Source organism: Drosophila hydei, unplaced genomic scaffold (assembly GCF_003285905.1).
Source record: "Drosophila hydei strain 15085-1641.00,03,60 unplaced genomic scaffold, DhydRS2 tig00000063-arrow-pilon, whole genome shotgun sequence".
Lineage (NCBI taxonomy): Eukaryota > Metazoa > Arthropoda > Insecta > Diptera > Drosophilidae > Drosophila > Drosophila hydei.
The window spans coordinates 2862417-2883000 of NW_022045657.1; the positions used below are offsets into that span (position 1 = coordinate 2862417).

At 38.3% G+C, this 20584-nt stretch overlaps 1 protein-coding gene across 1 annotated transcript; it reads left to right on the plus strand.

Moving 5' to 3' along the window:
- Positions 1–19715: 19715 nt before the first annotated feature.
- On the plus strand, positions 19716–20577 carry LOC111604803 (proteasome subunit beta type-3-like). Its single transcript, XM_023323023.2, has one exon. It carries the CDS (start codon positions 19782–19784, stop codon positions 20400–20402), a length of 621 nt encoding a protein of 206 aa, XP_023178791.1. The 5' UTR covers positions 19716–19781; the 3' UTR covers positions 20403–20577.
- The last annotated feature ends 7 nt before the right edge of the window (positions 20578–20584 follow it).

Consider the following 20584-nt stretch of genomic DNA (forward strand, 5'->3'; position numbering starts at 1 on the left):
AATAGCTGGTCATAGCTCAATTAAGCAGCCATGGAACAGAGCGCGTAGCCGCACTGAAGGTGGACAATCAGAGTGGGACTGTGGGTGGCTTCGCACGCAGTTTAATCGTCTAACGCGCATATTGCGTTACCCACTTTTGTGTGCAGCCATCAGCCCTGCCTTTGCTTACGTCAATTATGCAATGGAGCGTGGCACGAGCTGTTGCTATGGGTACGGGCAGGACAGGAGGAAAGGTGGTAAAGCACGTTACGTGCTGCACTTGTTGCCACCAAAGTTGCAAGTGGCAACTTTGACAGCGTTAATTTACATGCCAGGCCTTCCACTGCTGTTAAGCCCTCTCCAAACACATTTACACACACTCACACACACACTCGTGTAATTAATACGTTTGTGTGCGGTATAACATTGGCATGATATGTGTGTGTGAGTGATGCGATTGCAAAGCTTACATTGAGTATTTCTAGCAGCGGCAACGTTTTCAATGCTATTTGCCGATTCGATTAGAAGCTAAAGATGAACATTTTTTGCATAGCAGCCCCAATTGGGGCTTGTGCATATACTTAGCCAGTAACTGGAAATGCTTTGTTAAAAAGTAATATATTTTGTATTTTAGGTGAAAACGAATATAAAAGTATTTTGCAGTTCCAGTTTGGGTAATCGACAAACCATCAGTTGAAAATATATTGCCATTTAAAGTAGAGCTTTAAATTGTGTACAAATTCGCATCAATTGCGAAGGAAACTTTGAGTAAGGACATGATATGAGCTGCTAAGTAGAAGTAGAATTTAAGAGGGAGCTGCTTGATAAAGCTAATCAGTATAATATAATTATATAATATAATTAGCTAGAATAAAGTTGGAATAAAGCAGTGCTAAAACAAGTGTATGAAAGTTCTTTCTATTTCAAATATTTTGTGATCGATGATAAAACGCGAATGACGTCGGTAGCTCAACGTTTGCCTTAGAAATAATTTGCTAAAGTTCGATAGCGAGCATCTATCGTAGTTTCTTTATAAGTAAATATTACACTCTTTTACAGGTATTGTTAATTGGTCTAATATAGTTACGCTATGTTAGGGCGACCCCTTTAAGTGCAGCACTTTGATGCTGAACAATTTGTGCTACTAATGCAATTGATTTCAATGATGTATACATTATGCTTGAAAACCCCAACGGAAAACACGCACACATGCAGCTATATGTGTGTGTATATATAATCTCATTTGTCTAGGCACAACACGTAGCACGTATCATCAGTCCATGCCGCCCTGTGCGAGCCTCCTCTTAAAAGCTTGCCCACAATTTTGACGCGTCCACGCATAAATTGATGTGCCCCTTGCTGGGCCATTGACAATATATTGCTGTCTCCCTTGCTTTCTCTCTCTCTGTCGCTCTTGTTATTTCGGCCTCTCGCTTTGTGTGGGGCTGTTTGGCTGGGTCTGCTGGTATTAGGAGGGCTGCAACCCACTGTCAAGGGGTGCCATATGAATAAATATCCATTTAAGCACTGGTCATGCTGCCGGTCACAGCTGTGCGAGCTCCAATTGAGCCGGGGACAGCAACCACCGCAGACGACAAACAATTGTCAATTAAATTGTGTCTGTTCGAGAGTTGTGTCTCCAGCTACTCGAGAATTCACTGTCCCCGGTCTTTCCCCCTCCTCATCATCCACACACAGCAGGTGTAAAGCACACACACTTTAAAGGTGCGATTTGCATAAAAAGGTTAACCCACATGCCGTCGCAGCCCCCTTTTTTGTGTAATCGAACCAACTGTTGCTGCTGAAAGCCCCCTTTTTTTGGTTTCCCTCCCTCTCAGTTTGGCGCTCAATTTCCATGCGTTAATTAAATTCTATAATTTTTACGCGCAATTGAGCGCTCGGGGCGGCTCAAAGCTAACTGAAATGCGATACCTGAGCTCTTTTACTAAAGTTCATAAATTTGTGGTTTAGTTAACTATTAAAATGTATGGACTTATAATTAAAATTGATTGACAAGCGACCAAGCGATGTGGCCAACAGTTGATAGTTTAATAATTGTTTTCAATTAATTAATAATGTATTGGGTTTTTTTTTTTTTTTTTTTTTTTTTTTTTTTTTTTTTTTTATTTATAAAAGTGTAGATCCTGTACAATCAAATTTAGTACCTTAACAACACATGTATATATATGAAATTAGAGCCAAACCAGTCATAATATGAGGAATTAAAAGGAGACAGTTTACAGCATTCCCATCGTTCTGGCAAAGCCTTGCCGTTTAAGTCGTCTTAGGGGTCTGGCAGGGATTAGACCTCTTGCAAGAAGGCTTCGGTGTCGTTGCAGTCTGTCCGTGTATCTGCTTGTGTGTCTTCCAATCTGCTCTTCGACAGTAAACAGCTTAAGGTCTCTCTGAAGTATTGAGCCGCGTACATACCAGGGAGAGTTGGTTATCTGTCGCAGTACTCGGTTCTGCAAAACCTTCGCACTCCATAGAGCCATATCGGTAGGATACACTGCACGTAGACAGCTCTTTTGCATCTCAGCGGCAAGGTGCTCTTTTTATTGTTGAGCCTTCGCAGTTTTCGTTTAGTAATTTTTATTGAATACTTTTAGGGTGAAAAAAAATTAAAACAATATTTATAAACTAATTTCATTAACTATAGGTAATTAACATACAAATATGAAAATAATAAAATGAAAGAGCGGAAAATTAATGTAATAAAGAATACTAATGTTTTGCATTATTAAGATATTTACAAATTATATGTAATTTATATGTATTTTAGCTTATTTTGCTATTTTATTGAATTTTGTTTATTGTTTTTCTATTCTCTTAGAAAAGTAATTCTTATCTCTATGTTAGGTTCATGCTAATTATCACATGCAGTAAAGTATGCAAAATAAAGAAATAAATAAAATAAATATATATATATGAATATAATATTTACAAAAGTGTATCCACTAATACCCTGCCATTATTTGATTGCTTGGGCAATTTATTTACTCAAGCGTCTATTCAATTGTCGAATCCGACCTAAAATTCCACCTTAAAAAAAGGTCGTGCTGTTTGTTGAGCAACCCTTGAAATATTTAATTTTCCTTTTGCATTATTTTACTGGGTTTGTCGCTTCTAAAAATTTAATTTCGTAATTGAATGATCTGATGAACCTAACCCAAGGTCCCCCTCTCTGGGGTTTGTTTCTGTGCTCTCCTTTTCCTGTTGACCCATTCTACTGTCAACTTGACTTGGCGCTGGCGTAACAAGCAGCAGTTTAATTGAAAATTTATCAGTTTCACATTTCATTTGCATATGTGCACAATTTCCTTCCCTCACACACACGCTTGAGTATGCTCTAGGTTTTTCCAATTTGCATCGTTGACATTTTTAGTACATCTGAATGGGATATCTCTTCGCCTGACCCTCATGGACGCCAGCAATTTCCACAATTGTGCACCTCACAAATATTTTCGGTCCTGCCTATAGCCCAGAAATTGTTATTATTTTCAAACCTCTACGTGATAGTGCCAAGCTGTAATATTTGCATTTGCCGTGTACACATTTTGAGAATAGTTTAGGGAAACACATCAGCATACCCTGCAAAATGTATGATCGAAATATATAATAAACCTAAATAAAAAGAAAAGTTTTCGTGTACAAAATAAATCTTTAAATATAATATATGTATATATCAATATATCTATATTTTAAGCTATATCTTAATCAAATCATGTAAAGCAATAATTCTTTATTTTTGCAATATTGTTCAAAGATTGTCATACGCAAAACTTAAAATCTTAGGCATAAATACAGGTTATTTGAGAGTGCATCATTGCCTATAGTAAGCTCAGAAATATATTTTGAATATTGGTATTTCTGAGTGCCACACTGCTGGTTGCTGTTTAATAGTTCTATTTTGAGGGCTCTCATCTTCTGACTTGAATCACTTTAATTATGCGGTAACAGAGAGAAAAGAGGAAGAGGAGCAAATTGCTTGATTATAATAGTATCTATACCATTTGGATCTGCTGCTTGGATCCACCTATTGATTTTGTCTGCTTGACAGCGATAACTTAATTAATATAAATGAGAATTTTGCCAACTTGAGCATCATGGAGGCAACTTGGGATGAGGCAAAGCTTGGTTAGAGCTAATACGAATTAAATATATCTTTATCAAAATTTGTTAATTAGGACGGGAAATAACATTGCAATTGATTGATGCAAGCTCCTTAGATATTTCGATGCTGCTGCTAATCGATAAATTGCCACATATATAGAAGTCACTATGGAGGGTATCTACAACAATATATGTGCTTGGCGGAACCGTCAACTGTTTGCACTATATAATTTTATGAGCTGAGCTGCATATGCTCTATCTATCTACCGATAAACTTGAATGAGTTTCAGCCACATTTCTGCTATTAAAAATGCCGCAAGCGCTGAGCTGAACCGGGATGCCGCCACGCAGAACTTTGTATGGCATCGTTAAAATATTTGCGCTGAGAACATTAACTGCCAGTCGCTTAATGCAGGGGCTTATGTGCATGGACATGGGTGTGTGTGTGCATGATGACATGCTGTTTTTATTAATTTATTTTTATGTTTAATAACAGGCTGCGCTGGCGCCATATGATATCCATAACAATATCGTCAATGAGGTTGTAAATTATGAAAACTTCATTTTGTGGCAATATCTAAAGGACACCCACGCGCTCCACCACACCCACACCCAGACAGACACACACGTTTTATCATTGATGCCATTCTATAATAATATTTAAGGCCAGAACTTTTGTTAAACATTTAACGGATGTCAGCTTTAAGCGCTGCACTCACAGCAATTAAGGCGAGTGATCAAATGTGGGAATACGGATTAATGATGCAGCGAAATCGGTTTTCCCACAATATTTCAGAGCTTCACACAGTTTCCTCACCGCAAACACTTTCCTCAACTTGTGCTCATTTACGAATTGCGGTTGTTTAATTAATATCAAGCTGATTAATTAGTGTTTGTGTGAGGAATCCAATATACCAAAAGGCCACATATTTAAAGCGTGCACCAACAATTAACAATTGATTTCATTATGCGTCTGCACAAAAGGCTCCATTGGAAATTGCCATTAATTTCATTAGTTCATCAATGTAGCAAAAGGTAGCAATGCGTGCGTGGCATATAAAATTGCCGAAACCTGAATGCGATGTGGCCTTACATTGTGCGACTTAACATGCATTATCAAGGCAAATTGAATGATATATATATACATATATTATATATGTATATAGTTGTATGCTTGTACAGTAAACTAAAATGTAATTAAAATATTATTATAAATATATTTACCTCATTTCTATAGGAAACCAAATCCAATAACAAATATAAATTATATTGAAGTGAATCAAAAATTTCATTTTGTGGGAAACAAAAATTTCCTTTATAAAATGATATAAAATATCGTAATAATCCTAATATGTATGCAGATAGCAGTTCTTTGTGTTGCATTTTTCGTTTTCTCGTCATTTAATATAATTTTCATGAAATTTACATACAATATTCATTTAGAAAAGTTTATTATTTTTATTTTCTTGATTAGGACGATGCGGAAGCTGAGTTGATCTAGACTTGTCCTTCTTATCATTTGTTGTTCTTTAGTTCGTTTTGATTCCGTTTAATCGATAATTTATTTTGGAGTTTTAAGCTTGATTAATGGGAAAATATGGGAAGATTTTTCATTTGCTGTTTAGATTTCTGTTATAAAAGGTTGGATTGTTATAATTGTCGTCTCATACTGTAATTTCGTAGCTTCTTCTAGAACAAGAGTAAGTCAAAAACTAATTAACAATAGTAAAGCACTTATGTGAGAAGTGCCTTTGTGTGTGTGTGTTCATGCCATGCAGCTCAGTGCCAGGTATATCCAGTCGGGTGCTCCCAACTAGAGCACTATTAGTTTTGTTCAGTTAAGTAAATTACAAAAGAACTGATGCTTTTGTTAGAGATTTGCTGAAAGAAACTTTAATTAAATTTGTACTGAAAATAAACATTTGCAACGTCTTTGCTATTTCTTGCTTAAAATTTTGGTTTCTTTGTTTAACAAAAACAAAAATTTGAGTGGAAAATGAAATCTTTATGGCATGCAGGCAATAAAGTTAAATAGAAAACAAATAAAAATGGTTTGGCCTTTTTGTAGCTTTACACGTCTGCTGTCAGCTGCTCCATGCTGAGTTGCGTCTCTTCTGCTGGCGTTGCTTGAACAAATCCATAAACATCAGGACCACAAAACACAATCTTTAGCGTCGTTTGCAGTCAAATTTGTTTGATACGCTTGCCTGGGGACTTGCTGCAATCCCAACTTTGCTCGTATCCCTCGACTTGAAGCATTTGTACGTATATTGGAATTATATTGCATTTTTATTACCTACGCGTTATAGGTCTATGCCCTTTGTTCTTTTTGTTTCTGTACTTGTTGTGTGTCACAGCGGACTGCCGGGCAGGCAACATTTTAAAAAACAATTTCGCTTGATACAATTTCTTGTTTGTGCGTATTATCGCCGAAATGTATGCAGATACACATACAGGCGCATAACAAACATATATTTATATATATATATAACGTAAAGCAGGCGCCGCCACAAACACACAAAGCTGCAAACAGGCAGACACACACCGATGCTTAAGGCGGCACATTCGGCGTATGCGTAATTTTTATTTGCATGCCAGACAGACAACGACATCGTCGCCGTTCGCCCTGCGGCTGCTTATCATTTTGTGCGTGCGTTTAAGCGTGTTTGTCTGCGTGTCTGTGTGTGTGTTTGTATATACATATTAATTTGTGTTTATATATATGTAAATCTGAGTTTCATATCCCTGCTGTGGCAGCATTCTGTGTCGCAGCCAATTCACGGCGTTCTTCCAAGCGCTTTCGCCTCGATTTTATGCCTCTAAAAATAACAATTTATTTGACAGATATGAAACATGTTGCTCCTATTCATGATGTACTTATAAGTTCTATATATTTGTATACTTTATGTGATAGTCCCAATTGAAACTCAATTGTGCTCATTGATGCAACTTTAATCAAACATTTATAACTGTTCCTTTCCATTAACAATTTGTCGTGTAGCTTGGAATCAGCTTCACAGCATTTTCTCTTTTGTTTTCGCATTTAACATAATTTTTTTCCGGCCGACTCAAATAAACATGTTGAATTTTATTTTATGTGCCCAGGCGAGAGGAAAAATAAATAATGTGAGCTGACATTTGTTGTTGTTATTGGCTGTTGTGTGTGTGAGTGGGTGGGTGGTTAGGTGTTATCCTTAATGTATTTTCATGCCTTATTTAAAATGATTTTCGCTTTGCCACTCAGGAAATTATTTTCGCTTATTGTTTTTCTCGCAGCGGAAGTGCCCGAGATGTTCGTCGCGTGTCGCGTGTCGCTCCAGTTAATCATTTTGCGGTCATTCGTTACATTTCAGCTCAATTGAGCTGCGTATTATAAGGCAGCACAGACAGCAAAATCGCAATAAATAAATACATATGGCTGCAATACACAATACAATATTAATACAAATTTCAATTGCTTTCACCCAAACAATTCGAAAAGACAAACAGAGGGCGGACAAGGCGCAGGGCCAGAAGAGGCACAAAGTGCATGAAATGAAAACTGAACGAGTCTCAAAATTGACTTTTGACTCAACCATTTAATTAATCGAGTGGAAAGACAGACACACACATACAGCAAAGGACAAACATCAATATGAGAGACCAACTCAAAGGGCCTATAAACTGAAAAAAAGAGCGCCGCAGGCAAGAGCAAAGCTTAACCACAAAAAAAAAAAAAAACAAATTCGTTTGAACATGTGTCCCTGCAGCTAAAGAGATACCCTGTCTATTAATGAAGAGATAAAATATATAAGAGATAATATATAATAAAAGAATAAAAAGTATCAAAGCGAATATCTCCTGCTCATCTTTTAGTGGCGAGCTGCATCAGCTTCATCAGTATATATTTCTGTTGATGGGGACATAGAAGAAGACTTTAGAAGTTCTACAATACCCGCCAGCGCTGCTATGCAGGATATCAATAGATAAATATAAATTGAAAGTCTGCTAGAATTGAAGCCTGACAGCTCAGCACTTTGTGATTCAAAGCAGTTCTATAGCATATATATATATGTAGTCAGATGATAGGGCAAGAGCAAGAACTCAGAGAACAATGACATTTAACAATTCAATGAGCGTAGGCTTGGCAATGCAATGACAAAGCATTAGCAACGTAATCTGTAAAGTAAGTGGAATGAAATGAAATCAATACTCATTCTGTGAGCGCCAAAAGTTGTGCCCGCTTAATGTTGGGGGCGCGGCCAAGAACTAGCTGTCCATGTAATTGATTGTATAGCACACGGCGTATGCGCTATGTTCCTGCAACAGGAGCTCTTGCTGCCAGCTGCCGTAAGTCCCTTAGCTTTTGCCGTTTAGCATATTCGCAAGCCTTTCCAATGCAAATCTATTGCCACTCGTTTCGTTTATACTGCCGTTTATTGGTTTATTTGTAGAAGTTTATGGCTTTTCCCGTTCCCAATGCTCGTCATTTGCTATGCAAATATTTTGCATTTTTCCATAGTTTTCTGTAAAGTCTCGAGCAGACTTCCACTTTTCTAACGGTTTCCCTTTTTTTTAAATATATTCACAGACGTTTGAGAGACACTTGGGTTAGATTGCGTTGAGTTCATTTCAACAATCGTAAAAGATAGTTACGAAATTGATGGACGCATTTAATTGGACATTTTTTAATGTGAAGAGAGAGAGACAGAGAGTGGTGAGAAATAGAGGAAGAAATATAATAAGAATGATTGCGAGGGAGAGAAAGTGAGTAAGTGAGTAAGAAGGAAGAGCGAGTTAGATGGAGTGAGAGTTAGAAGAAAGAGAAGAAAGAGAGAGAGTAGAAGTAAAAAAAATATGGGCAAGAGAGTAACATTGTTCAAGGCAGAGAAAGAGACACTAAGACGCAGTCTAAAAGTGAGAGAGAGTCAGAAAAAGAGAGAAATAAAAATGAAAGAAAGAGAGAGGTCGAGAAAGATGCAATCATTTTGTTTATAAGAATTTAGTTTTAATAATAATATTTGTTACTTACTGCATAAACTAATTGATTGTTTTTCTATTTCTTTTTAGGTAAGCAATGCTCCTCGAACAACTTCATCAATGTTAATTCTTGGGCAGAAGGTACATATTAAAATAATCGAAGTATTTTAAGAATAGAAGTTATTAAATTTGCAACATGAAATTGAATTTTATGGCTCGTGCCCTGGAGCTTATCAATATGCATGGCAGGAATACAATTTTTGATTACATGCATCTCTATTGCAGATAGTTACTGCTGGAAATCAGCGCACGTCTTTTATGAAATGAAAATGGGAAAAAGTTTTGGCTTTTGTGCCGCACTCGTGCAGTGGCAATTAGAAACATATTGCGAACATATTTCCCCATTGTTGCCAGACATGATTTTTGTTGTTGCTGCTCTTGAATGGAAAATGGCAAATGGCAAATAAAAAATGGCGGCGGTGGCGCCGCAGACATGTTTGTGCATGCCGGCAAACAGTTTAAAGTGAAACGTGTAGCTTGGGGTTGCCAAACTGGCCGTGCACTCGGAAAACAGTCAGATAAGGGTTGCCAAGTGGCCAGGCAGAAGAGTAATTTTATTGTTATTGCGTGTTGCAAAAACGTGGAAGCAAACAGGATGGAAAAAAAAAGCGGGAAATATTTTGCGGACTTGCTCAGCTGGCAGCCATAGACCAAAGTCTTTTGTTCGTGCTGCCACACTGCGTTTCATTCAATCAGCGGCATCAATCAGTCAGGCGGGACTAGGAACAAAAGGGCTACACGGATTTTCAACTTCATTTTTGTCGATTTCGTGAGCATTGATGCGCAAATGGTTCTTTCGCTTCGCGTAGAGCTGGCGCTAACACCTGGCCAACCTGTTCACGTATTTATTAAGTCATGATGTTGAATGGCAGGCCGTTCAAAAAGAAAAGAGCTCGCCGCTGGCCTGGCTTCTACCTTTTATTATCATTCACAGCATCAGCATCATCAGCATCATCATCCGCATCCACGTCAGCATCATCATCATTGTTGCTCTGCTCTGTTGTGTCTGCTCGTTGAGCGTTCAATCCGGCAGGCTCGATTTTTCCACACCATTTTTAACTTTTCTTTTTTTTATGTGCTTCTCTGTCTTGTTTAACTTATTCGCTGCGCTACGTTTGGTCCTTTTGTTCGTCTTTTTTGCTCACCTTCACTTGGTTTTGTGCATTTCTGAGTGTCCAAATCGCTTTAGTGTAATTTTTCCCATTTGATGCCATTTACGCATCATTGATAGATAGATAGATAGATTCAGAAAGTGTTTTCAAAATGATTTGGGACGAGAATTTATCGAGTGGCTAGTAAATTGAATATACATTTGATAGTAAATGCATTGAAATATTATTGCACAGAGAAAAAGCTATTTAAGACAAGAGTTTCTTTGTTCCCATTTCGTTTCATTCAGCCAAATCGTAAATGTCTTCATTAAATTTCTATGGATCGAGCTATTCTCAAGAACTATCTCAATTCTGAAAATGATTGTGAAATTTTGTTTGACAAGTTTCAATTTTAGAGTTCTTGAGGTCATTTAGCCCACACAAACAATGCTTTAGCCTCGTCTGAACTGACATCTGACACACCTCATTATGCACACACTTTTTTGGTGACCCTAACAATGAGGGGGTGGGCGAGCAGGTCAGGTCAGCTCGAGTTCAGTTCAAGTTTTTCTGTGCACAAGAACTTGCGCAACATTTGGCAGCTGAACCAACTGGAAAAGCATTTAAAGTTTTCTTTATGGCTGTCATGACGTTTGCCTGCCTCAAATACAAATTTTATTCTGCTGGCCAACGTCGACTGCTCATTAGTTCAACAACTGAATATTAGATATATATATATATATATAGATATATATATATATATATCTGTATATATATCAATTTGTATGTGTTGGCTATGCTGCCTTTCGCATTTCAATCAATGTGCAAACTTTTGCCGCACACAAATGCATACTAAAAAGTCCGCCAGCTGATGTTGATAGAAAAAGCCAGCGAGAAAGTTACGTCAAATTGAATTCCGTGCAAAAGTTTGGCCAATTTTTTTTTAACTTTATTCTGGGCAGAAATATATTCTTAGCAACACTCTGCCTTCAGCGACTTTTCTATTATATACCCTGTTAAACCATGACAATAGACGCGAAACCGAACAAAGTAATTGGGACTAGCAGTTGTGCCTAGTTCTATGCAGAGTTTCGTTTGCTTAAAGGGAATTCAGCCTGAACTTTTATATTTGCCCTTGAGCTTTACTTATCTATATGCGATGCTATCGTATGCCATGTCCTGTACCATAACTTACAAGATTATTAACTATTGAACTATAGTCATATTATACTGTACAGGGTATTTCCTCGCAGCTGACTTTTTATTCTATTATATTCAAAAATTTAAAACCGAATTTGCTTTTATTAGGGTACAGCTATAAACTGTTGTCAAATTATTGATGGCTAGTCCCAGGCGTCGTATACGTAATATACATAAATATATATATATATATTTATATACTTTTGGATTATTTTTCTTCTTTCCTTTTTTTTTTGCCTTGGGACCGGAACCATTATGAAGCTGATTTGAAGCCGACTTGCCGTCTGCCACTTGCAGCTGTCAGTCTGGTGCAGCGCGAGGCTCACAATAGCCAAGCGGAAGTACAAGTCGCTTATCCAAGCAGCTTTTGCCCCATGCCCCAAACTTTTCCTACTCTGTCGCTTATGCCTTTTTATTATTACCTTCTATTTTTTCTCTTTTCCCCCATTCTGTTCTTGTGCTCGGCGCACATTTGCATATCAATTTGTTTCATTCGTGCACTCAAAGCTTTGCATTTTCCCCTCTTCACTGGGTGTGTGTGCCACATTTTGTTGCATTCTTTTGGGCGCTGAGTGCATGCCGCTTTGTGTAATCTGCTTTGTTGTTGTGCCTGGGTAGCATTGGGTGCCATTTCGCGTAATCGTGCAAGAATCTGAGTTTCTTTCTTCGTGCTTCAAGTATTTTTTTTGACTTGTTTATTGGCCGCGGCTTAACTTGTTCTTCTTGCTGTGCTTATCGCAGTGACAAATGGCGCTAGCCATATGGCTCAAGACTTTAGTTTAGCCAAAATTTATAGCACGCCTATAAATATTATATAATGGGCATTTCGAAATTCTGAAATTTAATATTTTTCTGCATTTTATCAAGTCAAAAAATGTTTATTTATTTTTTATTACTTTATTTTTCTTCAAATAAAATTCTAACTAAAATGTGCGCTGCTTTTTAAAAGTGAAACTCACATATGAGTAAACATTTTCAACCATTTCCCAGCGCAATTTCCCAGTTAAGCAATTCAAATTTTCACACACACAGAGACGCGCGCGCGCGCTAATTGGAAAACTGTGTGAAAAATGTCTGAATGCCTGAAAAAATTCGCGTTGTCATTTGTTTGGACATTTTGCTAATAACTGAAAATTAGTGTTTCAGCTGTCAGCGTGGAAAATGCTGAATTGAAAGTGTAGTGGAAAACGGGGCTATTATCGATGCATGTAAAACTTGGGTCCTAAAACGAAAGAGCACGGATTTGCTTTTATTGTGTGCTCGGTCTGCATTGAAACGGTGTTGATTATAGTTTGATCCACTTAAAGCGAATGCAGCATAGTTTCTTGTTTTGCATATGTACGAGGCTTCACTGTACATGGCGTACAGTGTCGAGGTTGTTGTGACAACCGCTGCCCTGCGGCAGGAGGGGCATGCAACACGGCGCTGCTAAGCCTCGCACTCGAGCTCAAGTGCAGCAGCGTGTGTTGCTGGTGGCATGTGAGGGGCATGGCATAATGTGCTGCATCAGCAGCAGCAGGCAGCTGTAGCAAGAGGAGGAGTGCTGATGCTGATGCTGATGTTGCTTCTGCTGCTGCTGCTTATGAAGCTGTGCACAAATATGCAAGCTAAAAAGGCTGAAAGAAGCACACAGCTAAGCAGGCTATAGAGTGACGAAGTGAGGCTGTTTAAAGTGCAAAACGGAGGGGGCGGGTGGTGCGAGGGGCCAGTGTATAAATGCAACTCATTAACAGCTTAACATTGCGGCGAACCTGCAGCAGAGAGTTCATGCAACACGAGCTTGTGTTGTCAAAATGTCAACACGGCGGCAACTTTCTCAATAGTTGTTGCCATCAGCATGCGGGCTTGCAGTAGCAACAGCAACAGCAACACCAGCAGCAACAATACCAACAACAATTTGTCATGCAAATAACAGACGCAACATGAAAAGTTTGTTGCAGCAACTGCAAGTTGAACTATGAAATAAACAGAGTTAACTGCGCGCCAAACTTTTTAATTGTTTAAATTACACACAACAACAACTTACCTGGGTTCTACCTGGGTGTGTGTGTGTGTGCGTGTGTTCATGTGTGACGTGTTGTGGCAGCAGCCTTACACGAGCTTTTTGGCTTTTCGCTTTAATTTTTATTGACGTTTCGCAAACATGTCGACATGGAAAACTTTATGACAATTTGTTTGCGGTTTTCTCCCCTTTTTGTATTTAAATGCGGTTAAAATCGCTTGAAAACCGCTAAACAAATCAGAATTGTTTTCTCTGGCATTTTTGAGGTTCGCATTGCAATTAAACATTGAAAACATTCTAAGCTGCATTTTGTCAATCCAATAAGTGAGGGCTATCCAGCCGGCAGGAGTTGAGCAGTGGAGCTTAGGCAACTCTTATGCACCATAATCAATCAACATAAAGACACAAACATAATCACGCACATCTGGAGGATGGATCCAAATACAGAAATTTGTAGTATCGATAGTAGGTAAATGATATGGCATCGAAAAAGAAAAGATAAACTCGTACTGCGGAAGCTTGGAAGCTTTTGTAGTTTGTATATTAATATATATATACATATATTATGTATAAATAATTTATATAGCCTTCCTTTTCCTGCCTGCAACTTAGCTTGTTCTCGCTTTTCAGTTTTTGGTCAGTTGGCAAAATGGATAAGTAATCGCTGCGAAATCCGAGCTGCCAGCCCAAGCTGCAACGCGGCAAAAAAAGTGTTCGTTGCATACAATTTGGCGCCAAGTTTAATTGAAATGGCGTCGAGAGGCGCCATCACAAAAAATAGCTGAGTGTCAGGTGTAAATTGCTGGACAGGGCTAAAAAATGAAGTTTCGATCGAAAAGCAACCGATGAATAGATACGCATAAATTTTAACACACAACTGGCGAGTGTCAGCTGCCCGCCCTTAAAAGTTTGCCATGGCCTCTGTGCATAGCAATAGCCGTGCCACTGTCTCGCAACGGTCACTGTGTACCCTGTAAAAGTTAGAAAACTTATGTTAGGTAAACTTAAGTTATACTAAATTATAACTAAATTATAACTAAATTTAAATATATAGAGCTATGTTCGGTGCTATCGCATGGTGTACGATTTCATTATATACGAGGTATATAGCATACTCTATGCTATACTTCATACCATCTACTCTATTATACATGACAACGTTTGTGCCAATATGCTCTATACATATATAGGAGATGGCTTTCATTTGGGAACTTTTCTTTTAAATAATGTTATGTTTTAGAGCTTTTTCACATTCGTTAATATGAAAGTTTTATTTTTATTTTATTGTTTTGCTTGAAATGCAATCTTTAGGAATTTGTTAAAATAAATATAATTTTAATAATATTAAAATCTTAAATAATTATTTACAAATACATTAAAAATTAAGCTTGAATACTTGAAATAAAATAAAAAATTAAAAATTTTCCTTTGTTTTAATTGTCTCATCTTATGTCTCTTAAGTTTTTAACTTATTACAGGGCATCAAATAGTCACTTGCCTCACTTAGTTTTTGCTTTGTTACTGCTGCTGTTGCTGTTGCTGCTGATGCTGCTACAGCTGCTGCTGCTGTTGCCAATGGCAGGAAAAGTGCGCATATTAAGTTGTTGATTTGTCGATTTGCATTTCTGTGGCGCGCAAGCAAAACCCAACAAAAAAATGTAGAGATATGCCAATTGCCACAAAAAAAAACTAGACGCAGCTGCAAATCAGAGTAGCGCATATTTTTCTTAGATGCACACACACACACGTGTTTGTGTGACAGTGAGAACGTTTTAATTTTCATTGTCAGCGCTAATGCAGCCTCCCAAAAAGATGTGCGCCGCTGTCAGGAACTGAACGCCGTGGAGTTCTCCACTGAAACACTAAAGTGCCATAATGTTTCACCTGCAACTGCAATGGCAATTGCAGCAGCAACAGCAACAGCAACAGCAACAGCAAATGCTATCGCATTCATTCTACCAGCTCGCAGCTAGCAGCCTTATCATCAGCATCAGCAAGGTAATTGGAAAGAGGAAATACTGTTACCTTATCCTGCCATGGAGCTAGCCCCAAGCAGTTGATTCTGCCTTTTGAATATCGTGTCTACATAACTTTATCAAGCTCTTTGCTAACTTCATTATGATTTCATTGGTTTCCTATTTCATTTTTCTTATCTCACATAAAGACTTTTGTAAGCTAAGCACATTTTATTTCAGCTAAATGTTTTTATTATATTATTATTATTATATTGTTATGATTATTATATTATTATTATTATTTTTATTGTTATGAATTGTGAATATTTTGATTATAAATTTTAAATAGTATTCTTTACTTGTATTTTTTGATATATTCTTAAAACTTTTGCTTTTGGAAAGAGTATTCGTGTTGCGTTTTCCTTGATTTTGTACGACTTCTTGAAGCGTTTTCCAACTTTTTGTTTAACGTTAAATTGTAAAAAAAGGAGAAACGTAGAAAAGTGGGGGAATAATTATGCTGCGTTGTTTATGAGCAGCGAGTTGAACTTCAGTTTAGCTGTGGGCCTCGAGAGGCTCTTTGCAGGCAGCACTTGAGGCAGATGCTGTTGTTGCTTGGCGCTGCCTTTGTTTTGTCATAAATTTGTAAAGACATTGCATACTTTGAGGTCTTTGTGGGCGCTGAAGATGCTTGCATTAAGCGTTATTCAAGCCACTGAATAGAGAAGATCGCTTCGAGGAGGCATTCGTCCCGCCGCCATTTGTTGTCAACTTGTGCAGTTAATTTCGCATATGAATCCCACGCGATAACGCTATAGCGAGTGCTTTCTCTTTTCAATCTCGCTTATACTCTGTTTGTTTAATTTGTGTAATTCATTTGTAGGTTTCTTATACTTTTTTAGCTTTTCCTTGCAACTGACATTGGAGTCACTGCATCTGCATCATCTGCACAGATATGTGTATGTATGTATATATAATAATTACATTTCATTGCACGGCAGATGCGGGCATGCTTGCAGCATGCAAACGAAACCAAACCAAATAATTACAATTCTGCTGGCCATTTGCATAAGGCGATGCATTCCCTTAATGCACTTTGCAGCCAAATGGATTCATTAACACAGAATGCAGCGTTAATAAATTTAATTCATCTGCAAAGCCAAATTGAGTTGCTCAAATGGTACATAAATGAAGAGCGACATCTGCGAAGTATTATTAAAGATTGAAAAGTAATTTGTGATATTCTGCGATTTTGTTTCTTGTTTTCAGTATAAAATTGTTAATAATTATGGCAAAGTACGCTTTCGGATCTAGTTTTTAGTTGGAAAACTCCTTTGATTAGGTCTCTTATGCAAAAAAAAAAGAAAATGATTTGAGGAGTATTTTTAAGGATTAATTGAATTCCTCTTCATATTGAATTGAAAATATTTATTTTTATTTTAACTATTTCGTTAAGTATCCAATTTATATATAATATATATTTTATTTTATAATTTTTATTTTATAATTTTATTATTAATATTCTCACAATTATTTCGATAAATTTAATTATATAATTTATTATATACATAATTTTGTTCACTTATCCATTTAGACATATATATAAAAATATTCCTGCTGTGCAGCCATAAGCTTAAACTAAAAATGAGTTTTTGTTGTTATTTCTTATGATTCTGTAGCTGATGAAACTTTTATTTTACTGAGAGAAAGCAATGTATCTTAAAGTGTTTTCTGAGTAGAGTATTCGCATTTGATTTGAAATACATTTGCAGCACTTTACGTTGTCATAGGCAGCTACCATTTAGGCTTTACACACACACACGCGCCACTGTAGGATGCGCTGAGAAACTAGCGTTTTTTCCGTATTTTATTTACTTAGATCTTTTATTTATATTTTTTTTTTTTTTTGTGGCTGCGCTGACACTTTGCGTGCACTTTGTGCGAATGCGGCTCGTTTTTGTCATACGTCCCAGCTGCACAACGCCAGCTATGCTACGCCTTCGCCTACTTCGTAATGCTTTCTGCTGCACTGAGAGAAAAAAGGAATACAGAAAGGAAAACCAACTGACAGCCGCTTTTCTGCGGGCGTTAACCGGGCCCATTTGTTGTTGACTTTGTGCTCCAGTTGCAGCCGCGATTGTGGCTTAAAAAGATGAGAAAAAATCCAAGAGCAGAAGATGAAGAAGAGGCAGAGCCTGGTGTTAGAGAGCGGCTTTGTGGAAACCATCATTAAAGAACTAAAGCAGCCACAGCAGCAAATGGAAGCACGCTTAGGCACAGACACAAGCACACATTCACTAAAAGCTTGGCTAGCAAAAAACACAGAGCACAACACAGTGAGGTAAGGCAGTGCCACGCCCCCGTCTGAGCAGCTCAGTTTTGCAATTGCAACTGCTGGCTTTTGACTCCTGTAGCCTCTTTTTAAGCTGCTAACTGCCGCTGCCGGCGCCTACAAAGGCATCAGACTTAATGTGCTTTGGCATCGGCTTTCAAAACGCATAGCTAGCTGCTTCTCTCTGCCATGTTGCTTCTCTCTGCTGCTCCGGCAAACCACAAAGGCAGCCCGAAGCAGCCAAGTGTCAGACTGTTTACGCAAAGCTGCCTACAGGCAACATCACTGCAGCTGAATCGTTTACACTTTTGCTTTGTTCTTTTTGTTGCAGTTGCTTACTTTTCACATCTTCTTTGACTTCGGCTTGCGGCTTGTTGCAATTTTTTTGTTTTTTCTCTTCTGCTCTTTGGTTGCCTACGATTTAGGTGTTCTTCCACTGTGGCGCCTGATTGTAAATTGATGAGCCTTCAACTCGCTGAGCTCTTCAAAGGACACTGACCACAGGAAACTGAACCACAACCTAATTTCTTGTGTTAGTTCTCTTCTTTCTTTTTGGCATAAAAGCAAAACTCAAACACAGGCCCACAAAATAGTTATACAAAGTAGTTTTAATTACTTTTTAATTTAATGTTATTATAGTTGCTAACTCTATTGCATGTTTATACTAATCAGTTTTGAGACACATGCAAATGAATGACTTTTTGTTATTCCTTAAACAGTATATAGAGTTTTTCTTAATGATTTCCCAGAAACTGAGTTTCAGTTAGGTCCACCAATAGTATGCACAGATCAAGGCATTCACTGCTTTTTGCATATTCATAAAAAGATTCAAAATCTATAACTAAGAGTTAGTTAGGAGCCAACTAAATGCCTCTTTGTACTAGTTGATTCAGAGTTTCGTAAAAGCTTCTTTTAAGCTAATTTTGAAATCAATTCAGATGTTTTGCCAGCTCTAACTGATTTTATTGGCTTGAAGTGTTTGCGGTCTATAAGTTATCCAATAAGCATGTTGACCTATATAAGACTCTGCTAGTTACACCTGAGACTGCTTAAAATGCAGCTGATGGTGCGCGCTTTCTGCACTTGCCTCGAGCCAGTCGGTCGGTCGAAGAGGAGCACATCAATTCTCGCCTCGCGCTCGCTTCCAGAAGTGTTAAAAAACAACATCTCAATTTGTCTCAAGTTGTCAAGTTAACATTGCAACAGTTTTACACTTGGAGTGTTGCAGATGGGACGACGTCATCGCCAGTTGCAGTTGCTCTTGCACTTGCCACGCCCGCCGCACAGCTCCGATGAAATGAAAATGTGGCTGTTGTTGCTGATGATGTTTTTGTCGTTGACTTTGACACCGTTTTGCACTTTTCGCTGCGTTCTCATGCGCTGTCTTTTGTCCCTTTTGGGTGGGTAACGGGTGCCACGTTGGACGCCCACCCATGCTGACAGGCACTTATTTTCTTAATATTAAGTATACGCTTAGGGTGCGCTGTGTCTAGTTCGTCGAATGCGATGCAGACGTAATGATTACTTTGTGTCTGCCGCTGACAAATACCGTCAGTCAAAGTCAAAGTTTACCAGACGTCGAGCATTGGATGACAAAAGTCGTGAAAGTCCTGCCAGGAAGTCTATGGGAAAAGAGCTTGACTTCAGTGCGGAAGTCGTTGTGCAAAAGGAGCATGGTATGCAATCTGCTTGCAGAGCAACGTTGTAAGTTTCATGTGTGTGTGTGCTTGCTTGGGTGTGTGTGCAGTCATGTGCATTACAGCCGATAAGAGCGCAGCGAAATTTGTGGGGCCGCCCGAAAACTTTTCATGCAAGTTTTTAATGACTCTTTTTAAGCAACTCTTTTTTAAAACTATTTATTGCCAAGGACTTGGTCGGAATTAAAATTTGTTGCACAATTTTATGGCCTATAAATATATATACATATATAAAATTGCAATGAGGCCACTCAATCAGGAGAGCCTATGAAATCGACTTCAACATATATGAGCTTTAGTTAAAGATCTCGAATCGATTCATCACAAACTTTTCACAGATCCGACATACATTGCATAATATTTTATATATATTTATATACTTTGTATATCGAAATGTCTGATAATGTTATGGTTAGCAGTGGCTGCGTAGTTGCCATGCGGGGCAAGGACTGCGTTGCAATTGGCACGGATCGTCGCTTCAGTGGGCCATCGTATACAGCTGGCGATGAGTTTGAGAAGATCTTTAGCATATCGCCGCGTTTGTACTTGGGCCTGACTGGGCTGCAGACGGATATCTTAACGGTCTATCATCGTTTGGCCAATCGCAAGAACGCCCTCGAGGTCAGCACGAACTGTGTCGTGACGCCGAAAATTGCAGCGGAACTGCTCTCTCATATGCTCTATGAACATCGCTTTGCTCCATTCTATATCGAGCCCGTTATTGCTGGCATGGATCCGTACACCCTAGAGCCCTTCCTATGCAATATGGATCTGCTAGGCTGTTTCGATGAAGCACCTGATTTCGTTGTCTCGGGCACCTGTGTCGAGCAACTGGTTGGCATGTGCGAGTCCCTATGGAACCCGAATCAGACTTCCAGAGAACTCTTTGATGCCATTGCCCAGGTAATGGTCGTTGCCTGCAGTCGTGATGCTGTCAGTGGCTGTGGTGCCCGAATTTATATTATTGAAAACGAAAAGGTTACGGTGCGTTTGATTACGACGCGAATGGATTAGTTAGGCAGCAGTTTGCAAGTTGTCCGATTTTCTGTGCTTGGGAATAAATGTACTCAAATAATTATATAGAGTCTGATTATATCTAGTAATCTATGGAAGTGTGCACAATGTGTAGATGTAATGGACAATGAGTAAATCTAAAAAGTTCGATTATTTGTTCGTTTTATTGGAGACAAAATCAA